Source organism: Xiphias gladius, chromosome 15 (assembly GCF_016859285.1).
Source record: "Xiphias gladius isolate SHS-SW01 ecotype Sanya breed wild chromosome 15, ASM1685928v1, whole genome shotgun sequence".
Taxonomy (NCBI): Eukaryota; Metazoa; Chordata; class Actinopteri; order Istiophoriformes; family Xiphiidae; genus Xiphias; species Xiphias gladius.
This window is the reverse complement of record NC_053414.1, coordinates 18822649-18846928: the sequence shown is the minus strand read 5'-3', so window position 1 is coordinate 18846928 and position 24280 is coordinate 18822649. Positions and strand designations below refer to the sequence as shown.

Here is a 24280-nt window from a genome sequence, read left to right as displayed (position 1 = left end):
TTTTTTATGCATTTCAAATAAAACCCCGGTCTATAATCCATGTCCCCATCTTGCAGTCCTCCCACATCCTCCCTTATCTCTCCCTCTTTTTTGATGTGAGTCTTCAGCAGTTGTTTCTAACTCTCTGAGACATCAAACCCCTGGAAGGATTTTATCGGCGGCAGTGCGCCTCTGTGGGCGCCAGCTCAGGGAAAGCTCGTACTAAACCTTGCAGAACAGAGGAGGAGAATATTGAAATATTTAAAGGAAATGCATTAGCCTTGGACAGAGGGCTGGAAGTGGCTTAACACCCTCCTTCGCTGCAGCTCTCAGAGGATGATGAACAGAGGAGACGGGGGGAAGGGTGAGGGACAAGGGAGGGGGAAAAAAAGAACAAGCCAGAAGAGTGAAGAGACTGGAAGTGCATATCGGATGTTCCTCCGATATCCTTTCTATGTCATACTCTTACTTCTTTTTTTTACCGTAATGCTCTTGAACCTGTCTGCAATCGTCTTTCATTTCACTCCCTCTTTAACCTGCGCTCTCTCAAATCCACATTTTCATTGGCGCTCTTCCTCGATCAAAAGCTGAATCAACTGAGCGCATGCTAGTTAAGCTTCTCTCCACGATACATTCTTAGATTTTGATTTATGATTCATCGCATCCACAGCAGCTCTACTCTACCAGCAAATCGTCAGACGGCAGTGATTCACTGTTAGGGGGAGTGCCTAATGTTGCAAACCACATATTACAGTGAAAGGGATTTAATCTAACCTTCGTCATTTCTGTGAATTTGCACCAGTGCTTATTATTCTCAGCCTCAATAAATCTCCTCACCATCTTTTGATAACTTTAAATCACTCATTTGTTTCTCTTTCATTTCTTCCATTTTCCCTCATATCCTGCTTTACTCTCAGTCTGCTTTCTCCTACTGCCAAATTAATTCTCTGAATGATGGGTAATTGAAATGTGTGAAGTCAAGAAAACTAATTCTTCCCGTCTAACTCCAGATTTAAGGGTTATAGACTCAACTTAACTATTAAAGACTGTAACAGAATGAAAACCCACCAGGGCAAAGCAATCTAATCTTCTCATAAAGCCAGAAGACTCTTGCAGCCACTAGGCTTTATAACATTGTTATCTTAAATGAATGTCTTAAAAGGGCATGTTGCTCAAAGCATTTGTAATGTAAAAAGGTTAAATAGGATTGCTGCTCTTTATTCTATAGTCCAGCAGCCAGCAACACATTTATCATCAGTAAAGGTCGCATTAAGAGTCCCTGTTACTTGTGTTCGTGCTATGAGGAGCATATACGATAGACACAACGAGAAACCTTCATCTGTGGATCCCCTAGCACTGTTATTTATCTGTTTTTTTTCAGGGTATGCTGTTATTTGGGCATGATTTGTACTCCCCTTCTCTCAACCTGCCTTTCGGACATCTGCTTCACTCAGAAATTTACGACACACTGAATGAATTTGGGCAAACCCCAAAAAAGAGGTGTCCAACGCACATTTTAGACATGGGGTTTACAAGTGAGAGTAGAAAGAGCAACATTTTTTTTCATTTTCAAACCCAACCAACGCCAACTAAAGTGACATAACCTGAGGCGATTTATCAACTTCACGCAGCTTCCTCTCGAGCCATAAAAGGTTTTATACAATTCTTCCCACATATGCAGTAGTGCTTCCCTGATGTGTAAAATCAATGGAGTTCCCCTCTAAACATACCAAGCATCTTCCAGAGCAGCTTCAGTGCTCCTTGGCAACGATTTAGCAACTCTGTGAACTCTAGTGGAGGGATGAGCACCAATTTTCCTACAGACATTCCCTTATTTGGAGTTTTGATGATGGAAAGTACTGCCTAACACATTGGTCCCAAAACCTCCCATAGGGTGAAGTTAGCATGAGCAACCTTTCTGCACATGGATATTGGGGGAGATTTAGATTATAGGATATTATTATTATATTATTGTATTTGCTTAATATGTATAATGCTGTACTATCTGTTATGTACTTCCACTTATTTATTCAGGTTCAACCTTTAATTTGTTACCCATCTGTAGCTGCCTGTTCTGCAATGACCATTGTTTCCCAAAATCCGAGAGGGAACTTTTAAACAATGAAGATAAAATAAAATAAGACTTTATTTATCCCAAAGGATTTTTTGTGCCTCAGATACAATAGAAAATACATACACAGTGAAGTACAGTTAAAATAGAAAATATATGTATATATGCACACGTAGAACAGAGGAGGTGTAAATGACAAATGACAGTGCAACACATGAATAAAAGTGCAGGGTTCCTGTTACTATCGGAGCTAAACCAATCAGTCAATTAATCAATTTGTCATTGTAAGTAATTTTTTGAGCAAAAATGCCAATAAATTAGTGTCACCAGCCTCTCAAATGTAAGGATTTGTTACTTTTATTTGTCTTATGTGATAGTAAACTGAATATCTTTAGGTTTTTGGACTGTTGGTGTTGGACAAAACAAGCAATCTGAAGATGCCACTTTGGGTTTGATATTTTATAGACTAAATGATTCATTGATTAATAGAGAAAATGATAAGCAGATGAATCAACAATGAAAATAACTGCTAGTTACATCCTTAGTTATTATGTAATAAACTGTAAGCAATGAAAAAACTGTAGAGAAAAGTGCATCTATGTTACAGTATTACAGTGTATATATATTTATATATATATGTGTGTGTTGGTATATATATATACCAACACTGCAATTTTTTAGCAGTGTTAATGTTTTCCCCCTCACCTCCTTTTTTAACTAAGCAGAAAAGTAAGGCAGCATATTGAGGGAGTTCGTGTTAACCTGTCTTTTCCAGCCATGTGCCTTGTCTTGCCCTGAAATACTGGCTGCATAATTAGCAGCAACGGTGGTGGCAGTCAGTGAAGGTTACAGAGCAGGAGCTATAGGTGGCTGTAAGGGCTTAGTCTAACACGCTGTAGATTCACTTGAGTGGGAGAGCAAAGGAGATAAGAAGCGGGATTGTACTACTGCTGGAGGGCAGAATATGTGCGCGTCTGCATATGTGTGTGTGCGTGCGCGCGGGTAACTGTGACTTTAAATCACTCTGTCGTGGTTATGGCCATGCAGCCTGGATTCATCCTGCCTCAGTCTGCTTAAGAAGGTACGTGTGTGTGTGTGTGTGTGTGTGTGTGTGTGTGTGTGTGTGTGTGTGTGTGTGTGTGTGTGTGTGTGTGTGTGTTTGTGTGTGTTTTTGTGTGTGTGCGCACGCGCAGGCAAGAGACGCAGAAAGAGTTGGTATGCTGCACGTTGCCATCTTTGAATCATAAATCTAAAGCTGTCTCCAGTTTTGTGGTCAAATACAAACACATTGTCAGTTTGGAGCCAAACACTCCTGCACTATATCATCCACCACCTCCTCTGTTTTCAGGCAGATGGTGATGTTTGGATTCATTCAGTCGTGCACTTATGCATAAATGAATTTTGAATAGAAAACTGAAGCCTCACTGAATATGAGACATTTTCCTTTAAAATATTTGGACCCTTTCAGATCCAATTAGGTTAATCCTGAAAAAATTATCTGTATGCTTAATGAAATGACCAAGAGGAAGAAAGATGAAGAGCCGTGGGAGAGGGGGGAAGACGTGAAGAGAAATGTACGATGTTTCCATAGCAACGCGTTTAGAGTCACACTCAAAAGTAGCAAACTGTGACATGTTGTTTCCTTTTTTCTATTTTCGCCAGAGCGCACAATGACAAACACACAATTTGTGTTAAACAAATAAAACAATGGAGGTGAGCATCAGATTGAATCGGCCAGTGCAACCAAAAAACATGATCTCACCCTGCAGCGAACCACTACGATGTGAGTCAGAGTCTGTTGATACGGCTGAGCCAAACACTGTTTTGTGTATTTTTATGTGTGAAAGCCAGATTTATAATCCATCATAATCCACTGTGTAATCCATCACGCAGGCTCAATCTGTGTGTGACAGAGGAGTAGTGGTGAGGCACGTGGTGCTGTCAGTCAGGCGGCGTGTGATGCATTGGGGTCAGTGGTGCATGCTACTATTGTGTGGGCCTCTGTTGACGGACAACAGAGCTGATGAGAAAGCTGCGAGCGAGAAACAACTTTTAATATATGACGGAGAGAGCAAAAAGAGTGCCTTTCTGATAGTGTCAGGCATGTCTGGATGAGTCCGTCAAAAGGTGCAAAGCAAGTCAATGGTTTTCTCTTTGTTTGTTTTGCCGGATGAATGTGGTTTTTGCATCCAGATGTTCGCAAGAAACACCTCCAGAATGACAGACAGGGGCAGCAGTAAGGGGAACAAGGTACAAGGGAGGTGGTGGGCAGTTCTAGACACTTAAACACGACTAATATTTTTAAGTTTTGGCAACTCCAGGATCTTTGCTAGGGTTAGACAAAGATGGTGGACGTGGATATTAGATATTGAAAAAGTCGCCACACTGACACGAAGACATAAGACATTTAGACTTTTTAAAAATGTACCTCAGCATTGGATGTACAACATCCAATGTGAAAGGTAATCATCATCAGCTCATTGTTTTGGTTTTCTGGCTGACAAATGTGCTGCTTTGGTTCACTATCACCGCTCTCATTGATCATTTCCGGTCAGAGGAGGCAGCTGCTTTCAGCAAAAAGCTGAAAGTACACCCACTGTGCGCTACCTGCTCAGCTCCAAACAGCAGAGCGAGAAAGTTAGCTCCTAGCTGGTGAACATACTGGAGCATTTAGCAGCTGAAGAGTGAAATATTTTTTCTCAGGAGCAGAGTGAATATCAAAAATAGAGCTAAAAGAGGATCTACATTCACCAGTTGACCAGAAACATGACCCCACATGAATAATAAACGTAATCCAGGCAGGAATCCAGGCGGCAATTACAACTCTTCCAAAACTTATTTGGCAAAGCATATTAGAAGTACAGTATATCAATGTTTTTTGTAGGTGACCTGCTTGCATGTTGACACAGCAATGTTAAGAGGATAATATAAACAGATAAAGTCAGAGTTGACCAACAGGGAAACAGAAAGAGCCAAAACCAAAAACACACACACAGATGTGACCGCCGATAACCCCTGCTTGTGTCTTGCTGCTCCCAATAATGAAACCCAGGGCCGTCACTGGCTGTGAGGGTCAGAGGTTAAATTGGTGGTAATGACTCGTACAAAAGCTTTGACGAGCAGTTATCCCCCTGCAGGCCCACGGCTGGCACTGTGCCATTAGTCTCCATCACACGCGCGCCTCTGAATGTGTCCACGCTCATGGAAAAACACATGAGCACAGCACTGGTCCTGAAACACTGCCCCAAAACTGTCACAAAGTGTCTACATTCATTACAGCAATAAAAGTAATGCAAACAACAACACTTGGATACAGGTCATTAAGCTACACATTTAGTGCTTCTCTGGTACTGATACAGTCTCTTAGCTGTAGGTTAGGATGGGACAACTGCACAGAGCACCAGTTCAATAATAAAAATGAACACAGGTTCCAGGACCATTGAATGTGTGTCACTAATGTATAATTGTGTTTCATTACAATTCAGATCTTTGTTTATTATGGTACTGTACTCATTAAGACAACTGCTGTGAGCTGGGAACACAACAACATCACTACAGCAAAGCAATGAGATGATTAAAAGGTTGTAAACAAGCTAACATTTAGCATAATCCTCCAAACCACTTAATTTTGAGATGAAACTAAAAGTAAACACACCTGAAATGTTGGTAATAATCCCTCATTGCACAGGTGCACTTCATACAACTACAGCAGTAGGTCAAAGTTAAATAATGACGTCAATTTGTAAAATGTGACAGATGTTTAAAGCGGACAGATTGTGTAATCATTTGACTGGTTGTGCCTTTGTCGTCTCTTCCAAATGAGTTTGTATAACCTGGGGATTTATTTCAAACCTGTCGGACCGCTTGTGTTTGTCGCTCTTTTGTACTTCTTTTCAGCAGTGTTGCCATGAGGGGGTTTTTTTGGTTAACGAACAAAATTATGTCTACATACTCTATGTCTCACCAAAGGGCACTGTGTGTATCCTTGATGCCAGATAAAACTTTTGATACATATCATCTTCATACCCTCATTTACAGAGATGAGTTTTGGAACCATCTGAAACCTACATGGTTTAGAGGTTCACTGGTGGCTAGAAAAACTTCTCTATCCACAGGTGAAAAATACATAACGGCCTTTAAAAACATGCAACGGTACTTCTTCTATTTGTTCACACACTGAAACACTGACTTATGGACACTGAATGTGAAAAGAATCACTGTATTCAGAACTGAGCCTTAGCCAGTCAAAGCAGTGCTTTGAACGGGAGTTGAAGAGTCGACTAAAGCGGGAACTCGGCTGAATTTAGATGATATATAGTACCATGCAAAAGTCACTTTAGATGTTTGATGATTTTCATCCATCATGCAGTCCCATCAGGATGGAGTCTGATTGGTGCCAAATTCATTCTGTAGCATGAAAACGACCACAAACACACAGACAGAATCACGAAGAACTATCTTCAGAGACAAGAGGGACTAGGAGTCCTGCAACAGATGGTCTGGTCCCCACAGAGCCCAGATCTCAACATCATGGAGTCAGTCTGGGATTAGATGAAGAGACAGAAGACACTGAGACAGCCTGAATCAACAGAGGAACTGTGGCAAGTTCTCCAAGATCCAGAAGTAGCTAGACAAACTGTGCAGGTGTCTGCCTTGGGGAATTGGTGGTGCTTTAAAGGCGAAGAGTGGTCACACTGATTATTGATTTGATTTAGTTTTTTTTTTGTTTACTGCTCTTTCTATGAAGTTAACTGATGAATAAAAAACTATTCGTGGCATTATTTTTGAAAGCATTCTCACTTTAGTTTGATCAGACTTATTTTTCAAAGCAAATTTTAAATTGAAAACAGAAATGAATTAATATGTACATTTAATCATGCTTAAAAAAATACAAAGACATTTTCACTAGTATCATAATGAAATATTTTATTACATCATCCTTAATTATGATTTCCCTTTAAATAAACAGCTCCATCATATACTCCTAATTTTCCTTTTTTTTCTTTCTCATTTATATATATTCACATTCAAGGATTCAGTGTTTAGACAGTATTTAACTTGATTATGTTTCTTTGGGCTTTCGTCATTATTTTATTAATGACTTCTCATGCAGACGGCTGTCCTCTCTCTGTCCACAAACAAAAAGGCCTCTGGCTGGTTTATCTTATCGCCACACAGCTGAGCACAATCATTTTAACAGCTGGTCACTGATAAAAACAGAGAAAACTGGACCATGAGCTGTTTAAACAGAACGGCTCCATAATACACAAAATCAAATTAAAGGAATGGGCCCATTCAGAATGAGAAGCCGACACTGACTGCTTGATAGCACGTCACGAAAGGGCGTCTAAATACCTGGTGGAGGACACAGGCAACAACAATGTGTGTGTACCTTTCACCTTGCGTGTGTGCAGTTGGACTGTAACTGATTATCCATTTGCATGCACATGTGAGCCTGTGACAGGTGTGAGTACCTGTGCATGCTTAATGTGTTTTACCAACTAGATTATTAACTGTGTGTGTGTCTGTGTGTGTGTGTGTGTCTGTGTCTGTATGTATGTGTGTGTGTGTGTGTGTGTGTGTGTGTGTGTGTGTGTGTGTGTGTGTGTGTGTGTGTGTGTGTGTGTGTGTGTGTGTGTGTGTGTGTGTGTGTGTGGTCTGTCAGTAGTGTGGTCTTCTGATCTAAGTGCTGACTCACAGGACACCAGACCTTCCGGATGGTTACACCATCGATCCATCCAGACTCACTTCCTGTCAGGTGACATCTCTCTCTCTCTCTCTCTCTCTCTCCCTCTCTCTCTCTCTCTCTTAAAGGTAAGCGCATGTTTACAAGTTTAGGAAACGGATGGAAATGGAGGGGACTAAATGTTTCCCCTTTAAAAAGCTCTCTGGTCCAACAGGCTGATCCCTGTTTGTGCATCCTATTACGCAACATCCACTGTTCTTACTGCCAGTGTCCAAAACATCCACTGGGACCTATGTGGATCGCAAACTCTCTGAAGTGTCCAAATCAAGTCATTTGGGCAGGTTTATCAAGCATGAGGCAGTTAGATAGAGATTGAGAGGATGAAAAAAAAAGAAAAAAAAGAAAATGAGGATGAGCGAAAAGATAAATGACATGAAAGTAGAGGAGAACATACAACAGGACCGTCTTGGTGTTAGGGGCTAGTCACATGGCTTTCTTGTTGCTATGCGATCTATTACAGAGAGACATAAATAAAGGCTTTTGCTATTATTCCCCTTGAAAGAGAAGCTAAGCAAGGGGGAAAAAAAGATAAAGCCGACCAAAAAAGTAACAACCATAGCTTCACAGTGGTAGCAGAGGAAAAAAAATGTAGTTAAAGAATGAGGATGAAAAGGGAAAGACAGAGAAAGGAGGTCACAGAAAAAAAAAAGACTAACTGAGTCACCCTGTCATTTCAACATGTTAGAAAAATAACAATGATTTTGGCAATTCATGCTGTGACTAAGGGGAAATTCTCAGTTTACAATAGGACTTGGTTCTACTTCAAGAAATAAAAAAAGGTAATATGTTTTGTTGTGACTCCTAGAACACTAACTAGAACACTCGACTGATCATGCAATGCTCTGGTAAGTAAGTTCGTCGTATGATTGAATGACGAGTTGGCTGTCAGACAAAGTAGCTTACTGCCTAACTTACTGACTAAATGGCTGGATGACTGACACGCTGGCTGAGAGTCAGACTGAAATTCTGGCTGAACTTTTGCCTAACTAGCTCACCTGGCAAGCTGATTTTATAGTGGGCTGACTAAGTGGCTGAATGACAAATAACAAATAACAAAGTCATAATTCTGAAGGCTCTCGGGGCCTGGAGCTGTCATCTAAATCCACTCACAGAGGAGCAAACTCCAATCGAGACCCCAACAAGTTCCTAAAATAAGCTAAGCTAATCATCTGCTGGCTCTGGTTTCACACTCAATGGACAGACATGAGAGCGGTGTCAAACTCTCAGAAAGAAAGTGAGTAAGCTTTATGTTGAACTATTCCTCCAAGACCTATGATATTTTTCTATTTGAGAACGGAAGTTCGTTCCTAACCTTGAAATCATTACGTGAAAAAAAAAAAAAATCTAACTATTTTACTAGCTTTTCCAGAGCGTTTTTAACCACAACTCATGGACCTCATCAGTTACTGGCACCGACTCAGGTGTCATCATGAGGACAAAGACTATCTTTGAAATGAGGCCGGGGTTACGACCTTCCCCCATATTCGGGTTATCATGGTCTACGCTACGGACGCCTGAGCCAGTTCCACTCACCAGTAAAGATCATGAGATAAAAAGCCCAGAGAAAGATAGAAAGTGGACCTTAAATTGAGCTTATTTTGTCACACAGTAAAGGCTGGCATATGGTTTGGGTCTCTACGCCACTCAAACACACAGGTTAACCAGATATTATATCTGACATGACATATAATATAAGGATATAATGTGACAGAATGACATTAGCCCAAATCAGAGTTGTTTTAAGAATGTTTTAGAATGTACAACAGAGGTCAAGCCTACAGCGAGTTACAGTTCAGCTAAGCTTTCTGGTTATGACTAAAGATGACAGATAAATTTGAACGGCATCCAAAGATTCACTGGTCTGATTTATGTGCTGTGCCCTCAGTCAGGGGCACAGCACATAAATAGGACACAACGGAACACAATAAACATCCAGACGTCTATTTTAGTCAGTCGAAGGTGTTGTCAGTTGTCCTCTAAAGGTGTGAAAGTGTATCCTCAGGCAGAGTGATGCAGCAGGAAGTTGCAGCAGTGCAAAGATCTATCTAGATCTTTCTGCATGTGTCACTATCAGTATTTCATCTGCTGGTTTCCTGTTTGTCTGCATTAGTCTCTCCACCTTGTGTTTGTCGTGGCTGTTGCTGTCTCAGCTCTTTTCAGTTACTGTATATCTGAATCACCACGATCATAACATTTCACATTTGTTTCCACCGTGACCTTATCAACTGCAAATGATCTTCAGCAATCACCTCATAAAGAATAAAACACTTCCTTCAGTAAACAGCAGTCATTTGCATGAGTGGAGTGTCGCAGCATGTCTAATAGACATTAAAAATGATTTGATCTGATTATTGTTAATGCATATGGATTCACAAGAAAGCAAATCAATCTATTAGAAGAGTGTTAGAATGGAGATGGCATTAGGAAGCTTTACTAAATAAAACGTCTGGCGTAGTACTACCAGACTTCAAATTATGACACTAATGGTCCTAAACAAGCTTCGAGGAACAGCAAAACAGTTCAACTGTGAATGAAACAGCTTTGATATACTGATGATTATTTACTATGTGGTGTGCATGCAGTAAATACTTTGATTGATTTAAAGCCCTATGATTTCTTAGCACAATGATAACACCCTGAACAGTAATTCAGAATTTGTCAGTTGCACTTCTGATGACATTACAAGCATGAACAAGCATGTATCACCTGGTGATTGCAGATCCCAGTTTTTTGAGAAACAAATGTACAGTTGTAACAACATTGTTTTTATAATTTCTACAATTTTGCACCTGGCAAAATCAATAAATCAGCCGGTCCAGTATTAGCTTAGTGCAGATATACTGGTATCATTGCCTTGCGGAAGTATTCACCCCCCTTTGTGTTTTTCCTGTTCTGTTGCATTACAACCTGGAAATAAAATGGATTTTTTTGGGGGGGGGTTTTAGTTTGGTCCAACTAATTAACTTCAGAAGTCACATAAGTAGTCGATTATAGTCCACCTGTGTGCAATCAAATTATCAAATGATCTGTCATATGATGTTCTGAAAGGCCCCTGAGTCGGCAACCCCACTAAGCTAGCAACATGAAGACCAAGAAGCTCTCCAAAACACACCAATCTCCCACCACAACTCATAGCCCGGGCAAGGAGGGCATTAATCAGAGATTCAACAAAGACTCCAAAGTTTGAAGGAGCTGCAAAGATCCACAACAGAGATCCATAGGACCACATGAAGCCATAAAGCTCCGCAGAGCGGGGCTTTATGGAAGAGTGGGCAGAAAAAAGCCACAGCTTAAAGAAAAAAATTAGAAAACACGTTTGGAGTTCACCAAACAGCACGTGGCAGACTCCCTAAACACATGGAAGAAGGTTCTCTGGTCAGATGAGACTAAAAGTGACCTTTGGGCCATCATGTGAAACACTATGTGTGACCCAACACTTCCCACCATCCCGAGGACACCATTCCCATCGTGTAGTGTGGTGGCGGCAGCATCATGCTGTGGGGGAGCTTAGCCATCAGCAGGGACTAGAAAACTGGTCAGGATTGAAGGAAAGATATATGGCGCTTAATACAGGGCAATTCTTGAGGAAAACCTGTTTCAGTCCAGCCAGAGATTTGAGACTGGGACAGATGTTCACCTTCCAGCAGGACAATGACCCTAAACGTACTGCTGAAGCTACACTGAAGAATCTGTGGCATGACTTGAAGATTGCTGTACACAAACACAACCCATCTAACTTCAAAGAGCTGGAGCAGTTTTCCCTTGAAGAATGGGCAGACTTGCAGATGTAGTTGCAGCAAAAGGTGGCTCTACAAAGTACTGACTTCTGGGGGGGTGAATACTTATGCGCACTCAAGATTTCTGTTTGTGCTTTTTTTTCTTGGTCTCAATTATTGTTTGTGTCGCAATAAAAAATATTTTGTACCTTCAAAGTGGTAGCATGTGGTGTAAATGAAATGGTACAGCCCCCCCCCAAAAAAAATCAATTTTAATTCCAGGTTGTAATGTGGCAAAACAAGAAAAACACCAAGGGGCGTCAATACTTACCAAGGCAATAAGAGCAGTGACAAGCTGAATTTTTTCACTGTGTCAACGCTGTTGTTTTTTTTTGTTCTGTTTACGTAAAAAAATTTTTTACTATCTGCTGATATATCATATCAAATTTTTTTAAACTCCCAAATATCCATATCGGTATCGGCCTCAAAAATCGAGTATCAATTGGGCTATAGTTTACACTAAAAAACCAGTATACAATTCAGTAGGACTGCAACTGCAGGGCTTTTTTTCATTATCAATAAATCTACCGATAACTCTCTTGATTACTTGATTGTTTGGTCTATAAAATGCCAGAAAATAGTGAAAAATGCCACTCACAATTTCTCAATGAAACAGCTGACTTATTTAAATTGCTTGTTTTGTCCGACCACAATACGTTCAGTTTGTTATCAGAGAAGAATAAAAAAACCCGCAACAAGCATTATCCTTGGCATATTTGCTTAAAAAAAACTTAACTGACTATTAAAATTGTTGCAGATTGAATTTTCTATCAGTTAACTAGTTAACATTGTAGCTCTACTATCCAGTACATTATGAAGCATGTTAGGTTCCGATAAGAGTCGACTGCAACACTGGTAGAAATTCACAACTAATGAATAGGAAACTGTCGTCACTAAGAGCTTTTCACATCCATGTACAATAATATATGCAAGGAGAAGGCATAGGGTGGCTGTAATCAAATATCCCGGCAAGAACTGGAGGGATGGCAGTGTGCAAAAATTTAAGATCAACCTAAACTAACACAAAACATGAACAACAAAGAGAAAATGGTATGCGTATTGTAATAGCACTTTTGCACCGATGTGGGAACCACGTTTACAAAACAATGCCTGCTGCAGATTTAGATGTCACCTAAACATTAATTTCAATGCAATACTTAGGCTAAAGTATCAACATCCATTCAAACTTTGACAAAAAAACTCAACTCAATGTCCAGTTTCAACTGCATCTCATGGCCTTCGGCAGTGCGACAGCTCAGTTAACAGTTAGCCAGCTGAGCAACTGGCTGTGAGATGCGGTTGAAACGTCAGAAAATAGATAGTATAAGTGGTCCTTAAGTAAGGAATTTTTTTTTTTTTTTTTTTTTGGTCAAACTACTGTTTTCAAAGTCATAAATGAACTTTTACACGCAAATATTCAAACTGATGCAGCCCAGTGCTCCTCTTCGTGCTAAATGCACTTTTCAGTTCATTTCAATTATTCTGCATGTTAGAAATTAATATAGTATAAGTAAGTACACCATTAACTTTGTGACAGTGATCCTTATGAAAGCTTGCCTTGATAATAGTTACATAAATCTTCAAATCTATTCATCTTTTTTTTTTTTTTTAAGGAAATTCCCATTCTCATGCAACTAGCCAGCTTGTCATCCAACTCACAGGTGTATACATGTTATCATGTCTTCGTTGTATCAAACATAAACCACAAACAGCGTGTTTTGGTTCTGGCCAGCCTGAACACCAGCCAGTAACAGATGCTGCTGTCATGCTACAAACATCAGGAGTGGAGCATGGAGAGGAGTTTTCATTTTATATTTATATTCTGTACTATCCATCGCTCCGCAGCGCCATCATTTACAAAAAAAAAAAAAAAAAGCCAAGCCATACTGCTGCTCAAATATGTCACTGAATATTTAACATCAATGCTTTATGCATCTGTTTCTGTTTTTGACCTTGTGTACGAACAATACGCAGACAGAAATATCGGCGTAAGCAACTTCATTGTAACCTTTAAAAGCCGTAACACCACTGATTATATGCTTCATTGTAACTATGGGTCATTTGTTGATGCCAAAGTAGATAACAGTGGTATCTACTTATGAACTATGCGGTCCACCATGATAAAGTACGCCGTACGGAAGCTGAAAATACTCTGAATTGCCTGCCGCAGAGATCACAGCAAACTCAACAGATACGTACAAAACGAAACGACCGTCGCAAGGTGAGAGTTGTTTTTGTGTAACTCTTTTATATTCAGTGTAGCGATAAAAACATCAGTCTGTTGCCCAATCAGTCAACGAAGGAGAGTATATGGGCTAAATGACTTAAATAGCAACCCGTGTTTTTATGATAGCCGTAATAAATTCTTTGTTTCACGTGAAAAATTAGCCTAACACTGTGTAGGTGGATCATTTGTACCGTGTATCATGTATGACTGTAATTATGTGTTTGAGTGGGATAACACTGTAATTACTGTGTGAGTGAGTGAGATAAACAGGCACTCCCATGTTCTTGGCAAGATAACCATTAAGAGCTCCTTCACTCATTTGTCATCCAAGTTCAGTCTCTCAATGCGCCTCCTGTTTCTCCGTCTTCCTTCCATGATCTGAAAAGCCAAAACAACAAAACCAGCAGAGTTTACCTCCAGGTGGAGAGAACACGTAAGAGGGAAGGAAGACGACGAACAGACTGAGAGTGTATCGTCTTGGGCTCAGTTAACCCTGGTGGGCTACTCTTAAATGTAGGCTGAGACACTTCCTCAGGCTCTGCCTTTCATCCCAACCGACTCTATTCTTCCTGTAGCCCTGCTGCTTCCTGTCTCGTGCCTCATGTTCTCTCTCTTACTCACTCTTGCTGTCCTCCTTTAGCTCAATCTGTTTGGGAGTAGGCACAAAGCATTCTCGCTCTTAATTGCACCAGCCAGCCAAGGAATCACACATGTGCAAATCCAAAACGCAGGCAGATACAAACACACAACAGAGAGCAGCAAGGAGATAAAGCAGGAGAAAGCAAGAGAAATCGGGCATAAATGATCTGATGATATTTATAACTCCGAATTAGGGCTACGTATTGTTTGAATTTTTTTTTCATGCCAATGCAGATATGATACCTTAGTATGAACAAATAATACTTTTTTTTTAGCTGCACTAGCAGCTCGGCTCTCAGGTGGTCCCACCACTTAGGTCAACTCGCCAGTTTGACTGAAATATCTCAACAACTTCTTGATGAATGGCCATGTAATATTGTACAGAGATTGGTAGTACCCCGAGGATGACTCCTAATAACATTGATGATCCCCTGACTTTTCCTCTGGTGCCACCATAAGGTCAAAATTTCAGATTTGCCAGTATTTTGGTTTATGACCGTATACCGCAAAACTGAAGACATTCCCATCAGTCTCTGCTGTACTTTGTGTTTTGTGCTAATTCGCAAATGTTAGCATGCTTGCACAAGGCAAACATTATACCTGCTTAACATCAGCACTTTAGCACCCTCACTGTAAGCATGCTTTCATGCTAATGTTAGCATTTAGCTCAAAGCAATGTTGTGCCTAAGTACAGTCTCACAGAGCTGCTAGCATAGCTTTAGACCCTTAGTCTTGTTTAATACCTTACTGCGAGAAATACAAAACATTTTGCTACAAACACCTTTTTTCATTTTACAAAAGAAGACAACGTTATCTACTCTACTTTTCTTAAACAACACAAAGTCTAAAATTAGAGAACCTTTGATTTATCTTACTGGATATTTAATACCACCTTTTAATACTTGAGAGTCTCCAATACTCGGTGCTACAGACACATTTTGGCCGGTACCAAATACACACTGAGGATCGGGACCAAGCCCTTCTGAGATTTGACACAAACAAAAACATGCACACAATTAAGGAAACATAGAGACCCAAACAGTGTTATCCTAGTGCTGAAACAGATAATCAACTTATAAATTAGCACATCTACAGAAAATTGGCTGACAACAATTCTGATTATCAACTAACATTTGTTGGTTTAAGCTTCTCCAAAAGGGTAATTTTTTTTTAACATTTAATATAATTTTAAATTGAATATATATTGGCGTTTGGACTGTAGGTCTGACAAATTAAGCTAACTGAAAATGTCACCCTGTGCTCTGAGAAATTGTGATCTGCCTTTTTTTCCCCAACAATTTTCTGACTAAATAACTAATCAGTTTATTTTTTATTCATTTTTTTCCTCTTTAATCTTTAGAGGTTGCTCTACTAACATAGTAATAGTCTCTACACAAGTGGAGTACAATACTTCACACTGCTGATACATAATCACAAACTGACAAATTACCACACATGAAACAGACATAAGGAAAGAACAATGGTGTTGTGTCACACAAACAAACATACAGACTATAAATATGCTGAGCTCTTACAAGGAAACAGCAAACACACAGGTACAGCCTCATAAGCAAACACACGCTTAAACAAATATTCTCAGCACACACACGTTCTCTCTCATAAACATAAACTCTGCATGGTGGCTGACAGAGTGAGTGAGGGAGGCTTTATTCTTGTTCATACACAGAATATCCTGCTGTTCATTCCCTGCACAGTGGGAGCAATGGTGAGGACTCAACTAATCCCCCCGAGATCAGATGAGATGAAGGCAGCTAAAATGAAGCACTGCAGGAGGGACCAAAGGGTCTGCACAGATTGTACATTAGGGAGAGGAGAGGGGAGGAGGGGAAAATGAGGATAAGAGTGAGAAATGAGCAGAGTCACAGGGAAGAACTGAGGGAAACAGACGAGAAAAATGTGAGCGAGTCCAGGGAAAGATGGAGGACAGATGATGACATTAGGGACAGAAAATAAAGGCAAGAGAGAAGGTTTAAAAGAGGGAAAGAGGTGAAGAGGTAGGGAGAAAACGAGCAAGGACATATGCCAAGCAGACAGCACTTCAGCACTGCCCACTGTTGGCTCTCCACTACACAAGCACTTCCTGGACACTGACAATAATGCTATCATAATGCTATCTGTGACACACAGGCTACTGGGCAAGCACACACATACCTTGTAGTGTGTGTGTGTGTGTGTGTGTGTGTGTACGTGTACGTGTGTGTTTGTGTGTGAGAGACAGCGAGACATCATCAGCTCACAATACGTTATCTAAAGACTAAGTCTTTGTGCACATGTGCATCACTACAATAAAGCTCAGTGAGGATATAAATAAATACACATCTAACGAGTTGTAGCTGCAGCACGGTTTAGTGGGACACACACACACACACACACACACACACACACACACACACACACACACACACACTGAGCAAACACAAATATGCATAAGCAACAAATGATCAACCTTGATATATTTGAAACACTATACAGGGATATATTCATCAGATGTAAGAACATACTATATGCACAGAAACACATTATATATACACATATTCATGTAAAGACATCAGATACACATACACAAGCACACACACCATATTGCTGGAGCTAAATGGAGACAGGAAGACAACTGTGAGACAGCATGATAGCTGGCAGGGACAACGGAAACATCATGGAAAAACACAACAACCTCCTCTGATGAATCAACACATGCTAACAACAGCAGGGCAGCACACTGGTCACAATCACTGCACGGAGACAGATAGTTGCCATTTACCTTTTTGTGCGTCGAAACATGTTGCTAGCAGCAAAGGCTGTGCTGGCAAGTGAACATGAGAGCAGCTGAGCCACACACACAGAAATAAACACACACCCACACACCCACACACCCACACACACACAGGCACAGGCAGTCAAGAGGCAGCAATTACGTTCCACGCCAGCATATCAGCCTCCTCTGGCCAGTTAAACACACGCACACACAGACACACACACTTTCTCCGATGTCTCGCCGTGACTCTGTACACGTGAATATGTGTGCAGGAGTGTGTGCAAGAGAGAGGAGAAAGATTTGAAAAATGTCAGCTGTGTCACAGATGGAGAAAACGGGAGAATTAGAGGGAGAGAAAGAGAGGAGGGAAGAAGAAGAGGCAGAGAGAGGGAACAGGCTGCTGAGCATCCCTCTCAGAAGGAGACAGGATTGTGGGGCTGCTCTCAAGGGTATCGTGCCAAGCCAGGAAGTGCAGCGCGACAGAGCAAGAGAGGAGGGGGGGGGGCAAAGAGAGACAGAGAGAGAGAGAGAAAGAGAGAGAGAGAGAGAGAGGAGAAAAGAACAAGGGAAAGGGGGGTCTGTCTAGGTATATACGGTATGAATGAGTGAGAGAAACAGCGTGTTGGAGAAAGCAAGCAAGAATGCCAGAAAGAGAGTGAAAGCCAATCAGAGGTGGACAGATGATGGAGCAGTGAACTGAAGACTAATGTGAATGACAAGACAGAGACAGTGAGAGAGGGAAGGGCACTGCAAGCTGGTTTTCACACGTGACTGTGTGTTATTCTGTGTGTGTGTGTGTGTGTGTGTGTGTGTGTGTGGTTTTTGTTTTTTCTGTTAAATCTTGCTCATGAGTTTGATCATCCTGGCAATGACATTATTAAAAAACAGGTCATCAAAGGATAACGCGGGTTATATTCTATTTTGTTCTTATTGTCAACAATGGAGGTCTATGGCACAGAGGAACAAGTTATGTCAGGTTTTGGGGGTACAGTTGGCACTTATAATATGGCAATATTTATAAATTGTTTGTTCGTTTTGGCCTTTTCATCTGATTTGATGATAGTATCACCAGACTCATCCTTTAAAAAACACATCAGTGAGCTACACTTAGGACTGGGTGAAGTGCTCCTTCATTACCATAAACATGGCCATAGTTTATTTTGAGTCAGTCCCGCATACACAATACTGCTGCCTTAAATACTCACAAGAGCAGACAAGGGCGGATGAATACACATTTGGTATGTTTATTCATCCGCAGCTGAAAATAGTCCCCAAAGAAAAACAAAATTGAATTCCTATTTGAATTACATTTGCTAAAATCTACAGTGCCCAGCTCTTTTAGTAAATGACTGAGCCTTTTATAAAAACAAAAATAAAAAAAATAAAAAAATATTTACACACAGCTTCAGTAGGAGCTGAGTGCCACAGCCAGGAAGACAGACTAAGGCACTGTTGGTTTTTAGGGTTTTCATGGGACTTATTGACAACAAGATAAGATATAAAATTAAATTTTTTTCATGAACTCTGGCATTGTCTATTTGTCCTAGATATCAAATTAGCTGCTCTGCAATGCCCTGGCAAAAGAGATGTAATTTTTGTGTGTGTGTGTGTGTGTGTGTGTGTGTGTGTGTGTGTGTGTGTGTGTGCGTGTGTGCGTGCGTGTGTGCGTGCGTGTGTGCATATGTGTACGCCCTCCCTCCTTCGCTCTGAAACAAATCCACCAAATGTTAAAGCTGACGTGGGGTGACAGTTGCACAGTAGTGCTGAGGGGGGTAATTCAATAATGGATGTTGTCTCTAATGTGGGAGTCTGGATGGATAAAATATACATGGGAGAGAAGAGACAGCAGGAGGGGAGGAGGGGTGAGGGAGGGAGGGAGCTGGAGGAGGAGGGATGTGATATCACCGAAGCACAGTGGGGGGGTCACAAACAGGGATGGGTAGCATGATCTCATATAGAAGGCATTGGTGTGTACTTCTGTCTGTAATGTAGCAGTTGTTTTCTCTCTGTCTGTCTTTTACAGACCAATATTTAACCTCTCTGGGTTTCAGCATTCGGTAACCCGGTTGTCACTTTTTTTCCATTCTGCTATAAGCACCCAGTCCTTACACGCGCAGTAAAAGACTCCAGCTCCACCCACAGGAGGACGTGTGTAGAAAAATCCAACAGCAGCACCAGGCAAGGGGGGCGGGCGGTGCAGAGAGAGTTGGCCGTGAGCCTCCAGCTCTAGTGTCTCCTTCATGTCATGCTGTGACATCTGCCACCCCGCCACACGGGTCAGAGGTCGAGGGCTAAAACACACCCGTTGACAGCAGTCAGGGACACACATGCATGCTGCACACGGGAGCACATACACACAGGCAAGTGGCCAAACCCAATAAGGCCGTAAATTGTAATTACACATGGATATATATACACACATTAAATACCCCAGGCATGTATAAGCTAGCATCATCAGGCTACTGTTGCCAGACAGTACCTCAGACCAGAGTATGATGCATGCAGAATACTGAGCAGACAGCTACACACACCAATTTTAAAAATGGAGTTAAATAAAAACTCAGTTATATACATGGAATTAAAGCCATGTGTCATATTTACGACACCCTGATCTGCCAACACCCACAGTGCAACAGTAACAGTTTACATGATAAAGAGACATATGACAAAAGTTACATGCTTTATATTCTGCTCACACAGAACACAAGTGGGCAAGCCAGAGTAAAGTGAGAAAAAGTCTGGCTCCAGACTACAGCAATTTCAGAAAAAATTGAAGGATCTCAAGATTCAAAATGCTGATGGCAAAGTTTTTGTGGAAAATTAAACCACCCTCCATGTTCAAAGGCATTCTCAGACAGCATTTTGAGCTGACATGAGACGCTTTAACAAATTCCGCCTGATCTGTGAAGTGCTTTTAGCAGCAGGAGCAGCCAGTTGCTGCTTTAAGAGTGGATGAGAAAATACCCCATTTATTTCAGTAAAGAGGGGACAATGTCAAGATATTGTCAAGAAGTCACTGGCAATTAAGATGTAGCAAAAAGAATGCTTCAAACTTAAGTCACTTGTTCTGCATCGCTCAGTCATATTTTCACGATGGATAAAGAGAGAGAGAGAGAAAGGGACATGAGTGAAGAGTGATATAGAAACACTGTGTGCCGTGAAAAGAAAAGAGCTGGAAAGTGTTTTTCAGCACCAAGGACAGAGACTCATACACTCAGTTGCATTAAAACATGACACCAGTTTTTATTCATATTCCACATTTGCCTGCTATAATTGTTAAGTGTGAGGCTTTCACATGCATGTACCACAAATTAAGATATTTTAATCAGTTTTGTCAAATCTCTCAGGATCATTCAATTCCACTCAGTTCTAAATGGCACAGAAAGCGACTCCAGAGGCTTCTAATTCAGTCACTAAATGTAATCCATCTCAGTGGAGAAGCCAACTGTATCTCTTTCAATAATGTTTTATGAAGCTGCCACTGAATGTTAATGTCTGGCCTTAACATTGACATTTTTAAGGAATTTCCGTGAATCATTTTGTTCAAGAGCACCATGAAATGCTGAGATCAGGCATGAGAGGGTGTCTTTCTTATACTTTCTGCTTCTGATTTCCATGATTTCCTCAATAAAATAACACTTTCAATCAGTAGGTTATAATTAGATAATGTCAGGTTTATGCTAACTGTGCCCCCGGTTTTAAACGGTTCCCTCCTTTGGCAGTTACTTAGGCTCCAACTGGAACCCTGTTTGTTTTAGCCTATATTTGTTTACAGTATCTTAAAAGTATGCCGGATTAGCTATTAGCAGTTCCTGTTTACAATGCACCCATGGATTTACAGACAACTATCACTGGATTATTTTGATACTGAAGAAAATTCAAAAACGTATTGATTCTCAAGCAAGTTCTGGACTTACAACGAGTGTCTTTTTTCTGTTAATTCCTAGCACGTTTATGGACTTTTATTTGAGATGAAAATAAAAGATAATGATATTGTTGGGAAGTGTAATTCACACTGAATCTAAAAATATTTCTATCATGTCTGTGTGTTTGAATTTGACTGAGTTATGACTCCTAAAAAAAGCGTAAACTTTGTTTACTGCCTTCTGTAGTCTGTATTCAGTCAAGTTAACAGACAAACCAAAACCACAACCAAATCTTCACCACATATAGTCTTTAAAAGTTTATTATTTTCTTTGGCGGGAGTAAGTTGTAATATTAAGGCAAGGTTTTTAGGTTTAAATTTAAAACAGTAGGTCAATGCAGAAAGTAAGCAAAACCCCAATAATGCTGAAATGTCAGAGACAAAAGAAAATTCCTCTTTACTAATATTCAAGGAGATTCATTAACTACGTGTTGAGGTGACCTGCTGGCTCAATGTTCTTGTTATTCTGTACTTTCTGGTGCCTTGCTAAAGCATAAATACCATAGAACAAAATATATCACTACAGTCATTTACCATCTGCACTGAGCATTTGATGGCTTAACTGACGTGTTACAACACATCACGTACTGCTCTATTCTCCTTTCTCAACCTCCCTGCCTTCCCAGAACCACACTGGGCATTGAGGTCACAGCACGGCTCTCCTGCTGCTGAGCCTTCGTTGCACGGCTGGCTGGTGCAACGGACTGGGTCGACTGAGACACTCTGAGAGCGAAAGGGCTCAAGTAAAGCCGGAACATGCTCCAGTCTGAAGACAAGACTCCCACTGCACAATACCATCACTTGACCATGACTTCCTCTACCCAAGATGGAAATGTTCCAAGTCCTAAAAATGTTATTCCTTCCTTGATGGTGTATGTCTTTCAGCTCAGAAAACAGCTTGGTTCTAAATTGTGGCCATGCCGTGTAGAAAAACAGTAACACAGGCTGAAAAACAAATTTGGTTACAGCATATGTTGTCATAGCACACTAAAGTGACTCATCCGTCAAATTCCTTGATGCTGTCAAGGTAATTTTCCAACTTTTCCTGCCAGGAAAACAACTTTCTAAGTCCCAAAAAATTCCACAAATTCAATAACTTACATACATATACAGAGGGAAATGTGCTTAAATGTGAACTTACCTGCTACTTTTTCGGGGCAGGGGCAGATCCTTCTGGTGAGAAAGAGAAAGCAAGAGAGAAAAAGAAAAGAGGGGAGAGCAGACACATTGGACAGGTTAGATGAGTTTTATACATTGTGGAACCTGTTACTGCAGAACTCGCTCTTTATTGGACTGTGGAAAAGATTATAATGTACGCTAAGTGTGGTGATGGGGTGAAATATGAATTAGCAGAACAATTCTTGTAATCTCTCAACAGCAGTAGTTCATTTTTAGGACAAACAAATTAAAGTAATTTTACTGACATAATTGCTTTTACTTATATCTGATGTTTCTTGATGAAAAACCGGGATTTTCCAGTAACAACTCTTATAACTTGTTTTATCTCATTTTTTGTTTATTATTTGGAATGAGTTCTCCATTTTTATCACCTCATAAATGTCACTGCTTTTGTTTTTATTTCTTGCTATATAGACATTCAAGGTCAGACCTTAGACTGATAGAATCCTCAAGTTTGTTTGTATCCAGCATAAATGGATTTCTTGAGTTATTACAGAGGAAACATATTTAGGAAGTAGCATGTTATTTTTCAGATGCTTGATGCGAGAGTAACCAAACTTCAGACATAACTTCAGAGTATGAAGTACGTACTTGTGCACTCTTTGTCATAGGTTTAAGGTCTTAGTGTGAACACGAGAGTGACTTTTCTTTAACACAGTGTAACATTTTAATTGAAGAAATTTTACAGGCCTGAAGGGGGAGAGTATCCAGTATTTCACACACACAAAAGACACACATTACATAAAAAGTCGAAAAAATAAATGCAGTTTTATGCAATGGAAAAGATTTTACTCTTCCTTTTCCTTTAATGCGTCACACTGATTAATCTTCAGACACATTGGGTACCGTCCCCACTGCCTTAACTTCTTTATATTAAGAAAATTTTGATACATGGTTCCTAAACTCTTAACATTAGACCATCCAACCTTCATAGATTTATAAAGAAAGGACCCCAAATTATGCTGGACCAAATTTGGTCACGCTGTATAGCAAAATCATTAAGGGAAACTGGCATTTTCAAATGGTATTGTGCATAGATGAAACTTGAAGGAAACCCCACTAAGGATCACGAATCTTACAGTTAAATTAAAAAACAATCTAAGAAAAAAAAAAAAAAAACACACGCACCTTAACAACATTATTAGCATCACCATTAACGTATCACGCTGGTATCCCACTCAGCAAAAAACAGGAGACAGCAAAAGCCTAAAAGAAGGAACAACTTCTCCCAGTTTCATGGTTTCTGCCTAATTGTTAAGGGTAAGTGAGAAGCAGATTGTAACCCGATCCCTCCTAAGTGTTCAGAGACTTCAGAGCGTCAGGAACCAGCGGGTTGAATGGAGCCAAAGTCAATTTGAAAATGTTGCTGCTATATTTATGACACTGGGACACAACAGCAAGGACTCTGATGTGATTAGGAACTACTGGGATGGATCTGTGTGATGCTTGTTGCCCATCTATTCCCAATTTGATTCCACGTAACACTCGGTCTAGGTAAGATCAGGTTACCGTCCGTTTCTATTGTCAGCCTGTCCCGCGTTGCTTGTCAGGCCATTTTCTACAGTCCAGTGGCTCCTACTAAAAAGATATTATCATTTGTTATTGTCATTTGTTTTGTTTCACTGAGGGAAGGCTTAATGATACAGAGCCATGTCTGTGAAATGAAAGGAATCAAAGTGACTAAGCACACCAGGGTCAGAAGTTGAAATCAAACACAAACGTGAGAGGAAAATAAGCGGAAAAATAAGAGATTGTAGTTGGTTTTCCAAAAAAGAATTTCATCCTGTTAGATGAATGCTCCCTCTCTCTCTCTCTCACTCTCTTTTTGTCTTTGTATAAGTAAACAGGCATTACAAAACCCAAACAAAGCCGAGCTGATGAAACATGACTTGACAGCTGGAGCTCTCCTCTCCAAACAATCTCACAACAAGCTTGCTACCAAAACTCACCCGATTTACTTTCCAG

General features: G+C 40.4%; 1 protein-coding gene across 1 annotated transcript in view; it reads right to left on the bottom strand.

The window, feature by feature from the left end:
* Window positions 1–24280, bottom strand: part of mast1a (microtubule associated serine/threonine kinase 1a) — a 72730-nt gene that overhangs the window by 41634 nt on the left and 6816 nt on the right. The window contains exon 2 of the mRNA XM_040146936.1: window positions 22278–22309. Within this exon, the coding sequence (XP_040002870.1) occupies window positions 22278–22309 (32 nt within the window). The remainder of the gene's footprint in view (window positions 1–22277; window positions 22310–24280) is intronic.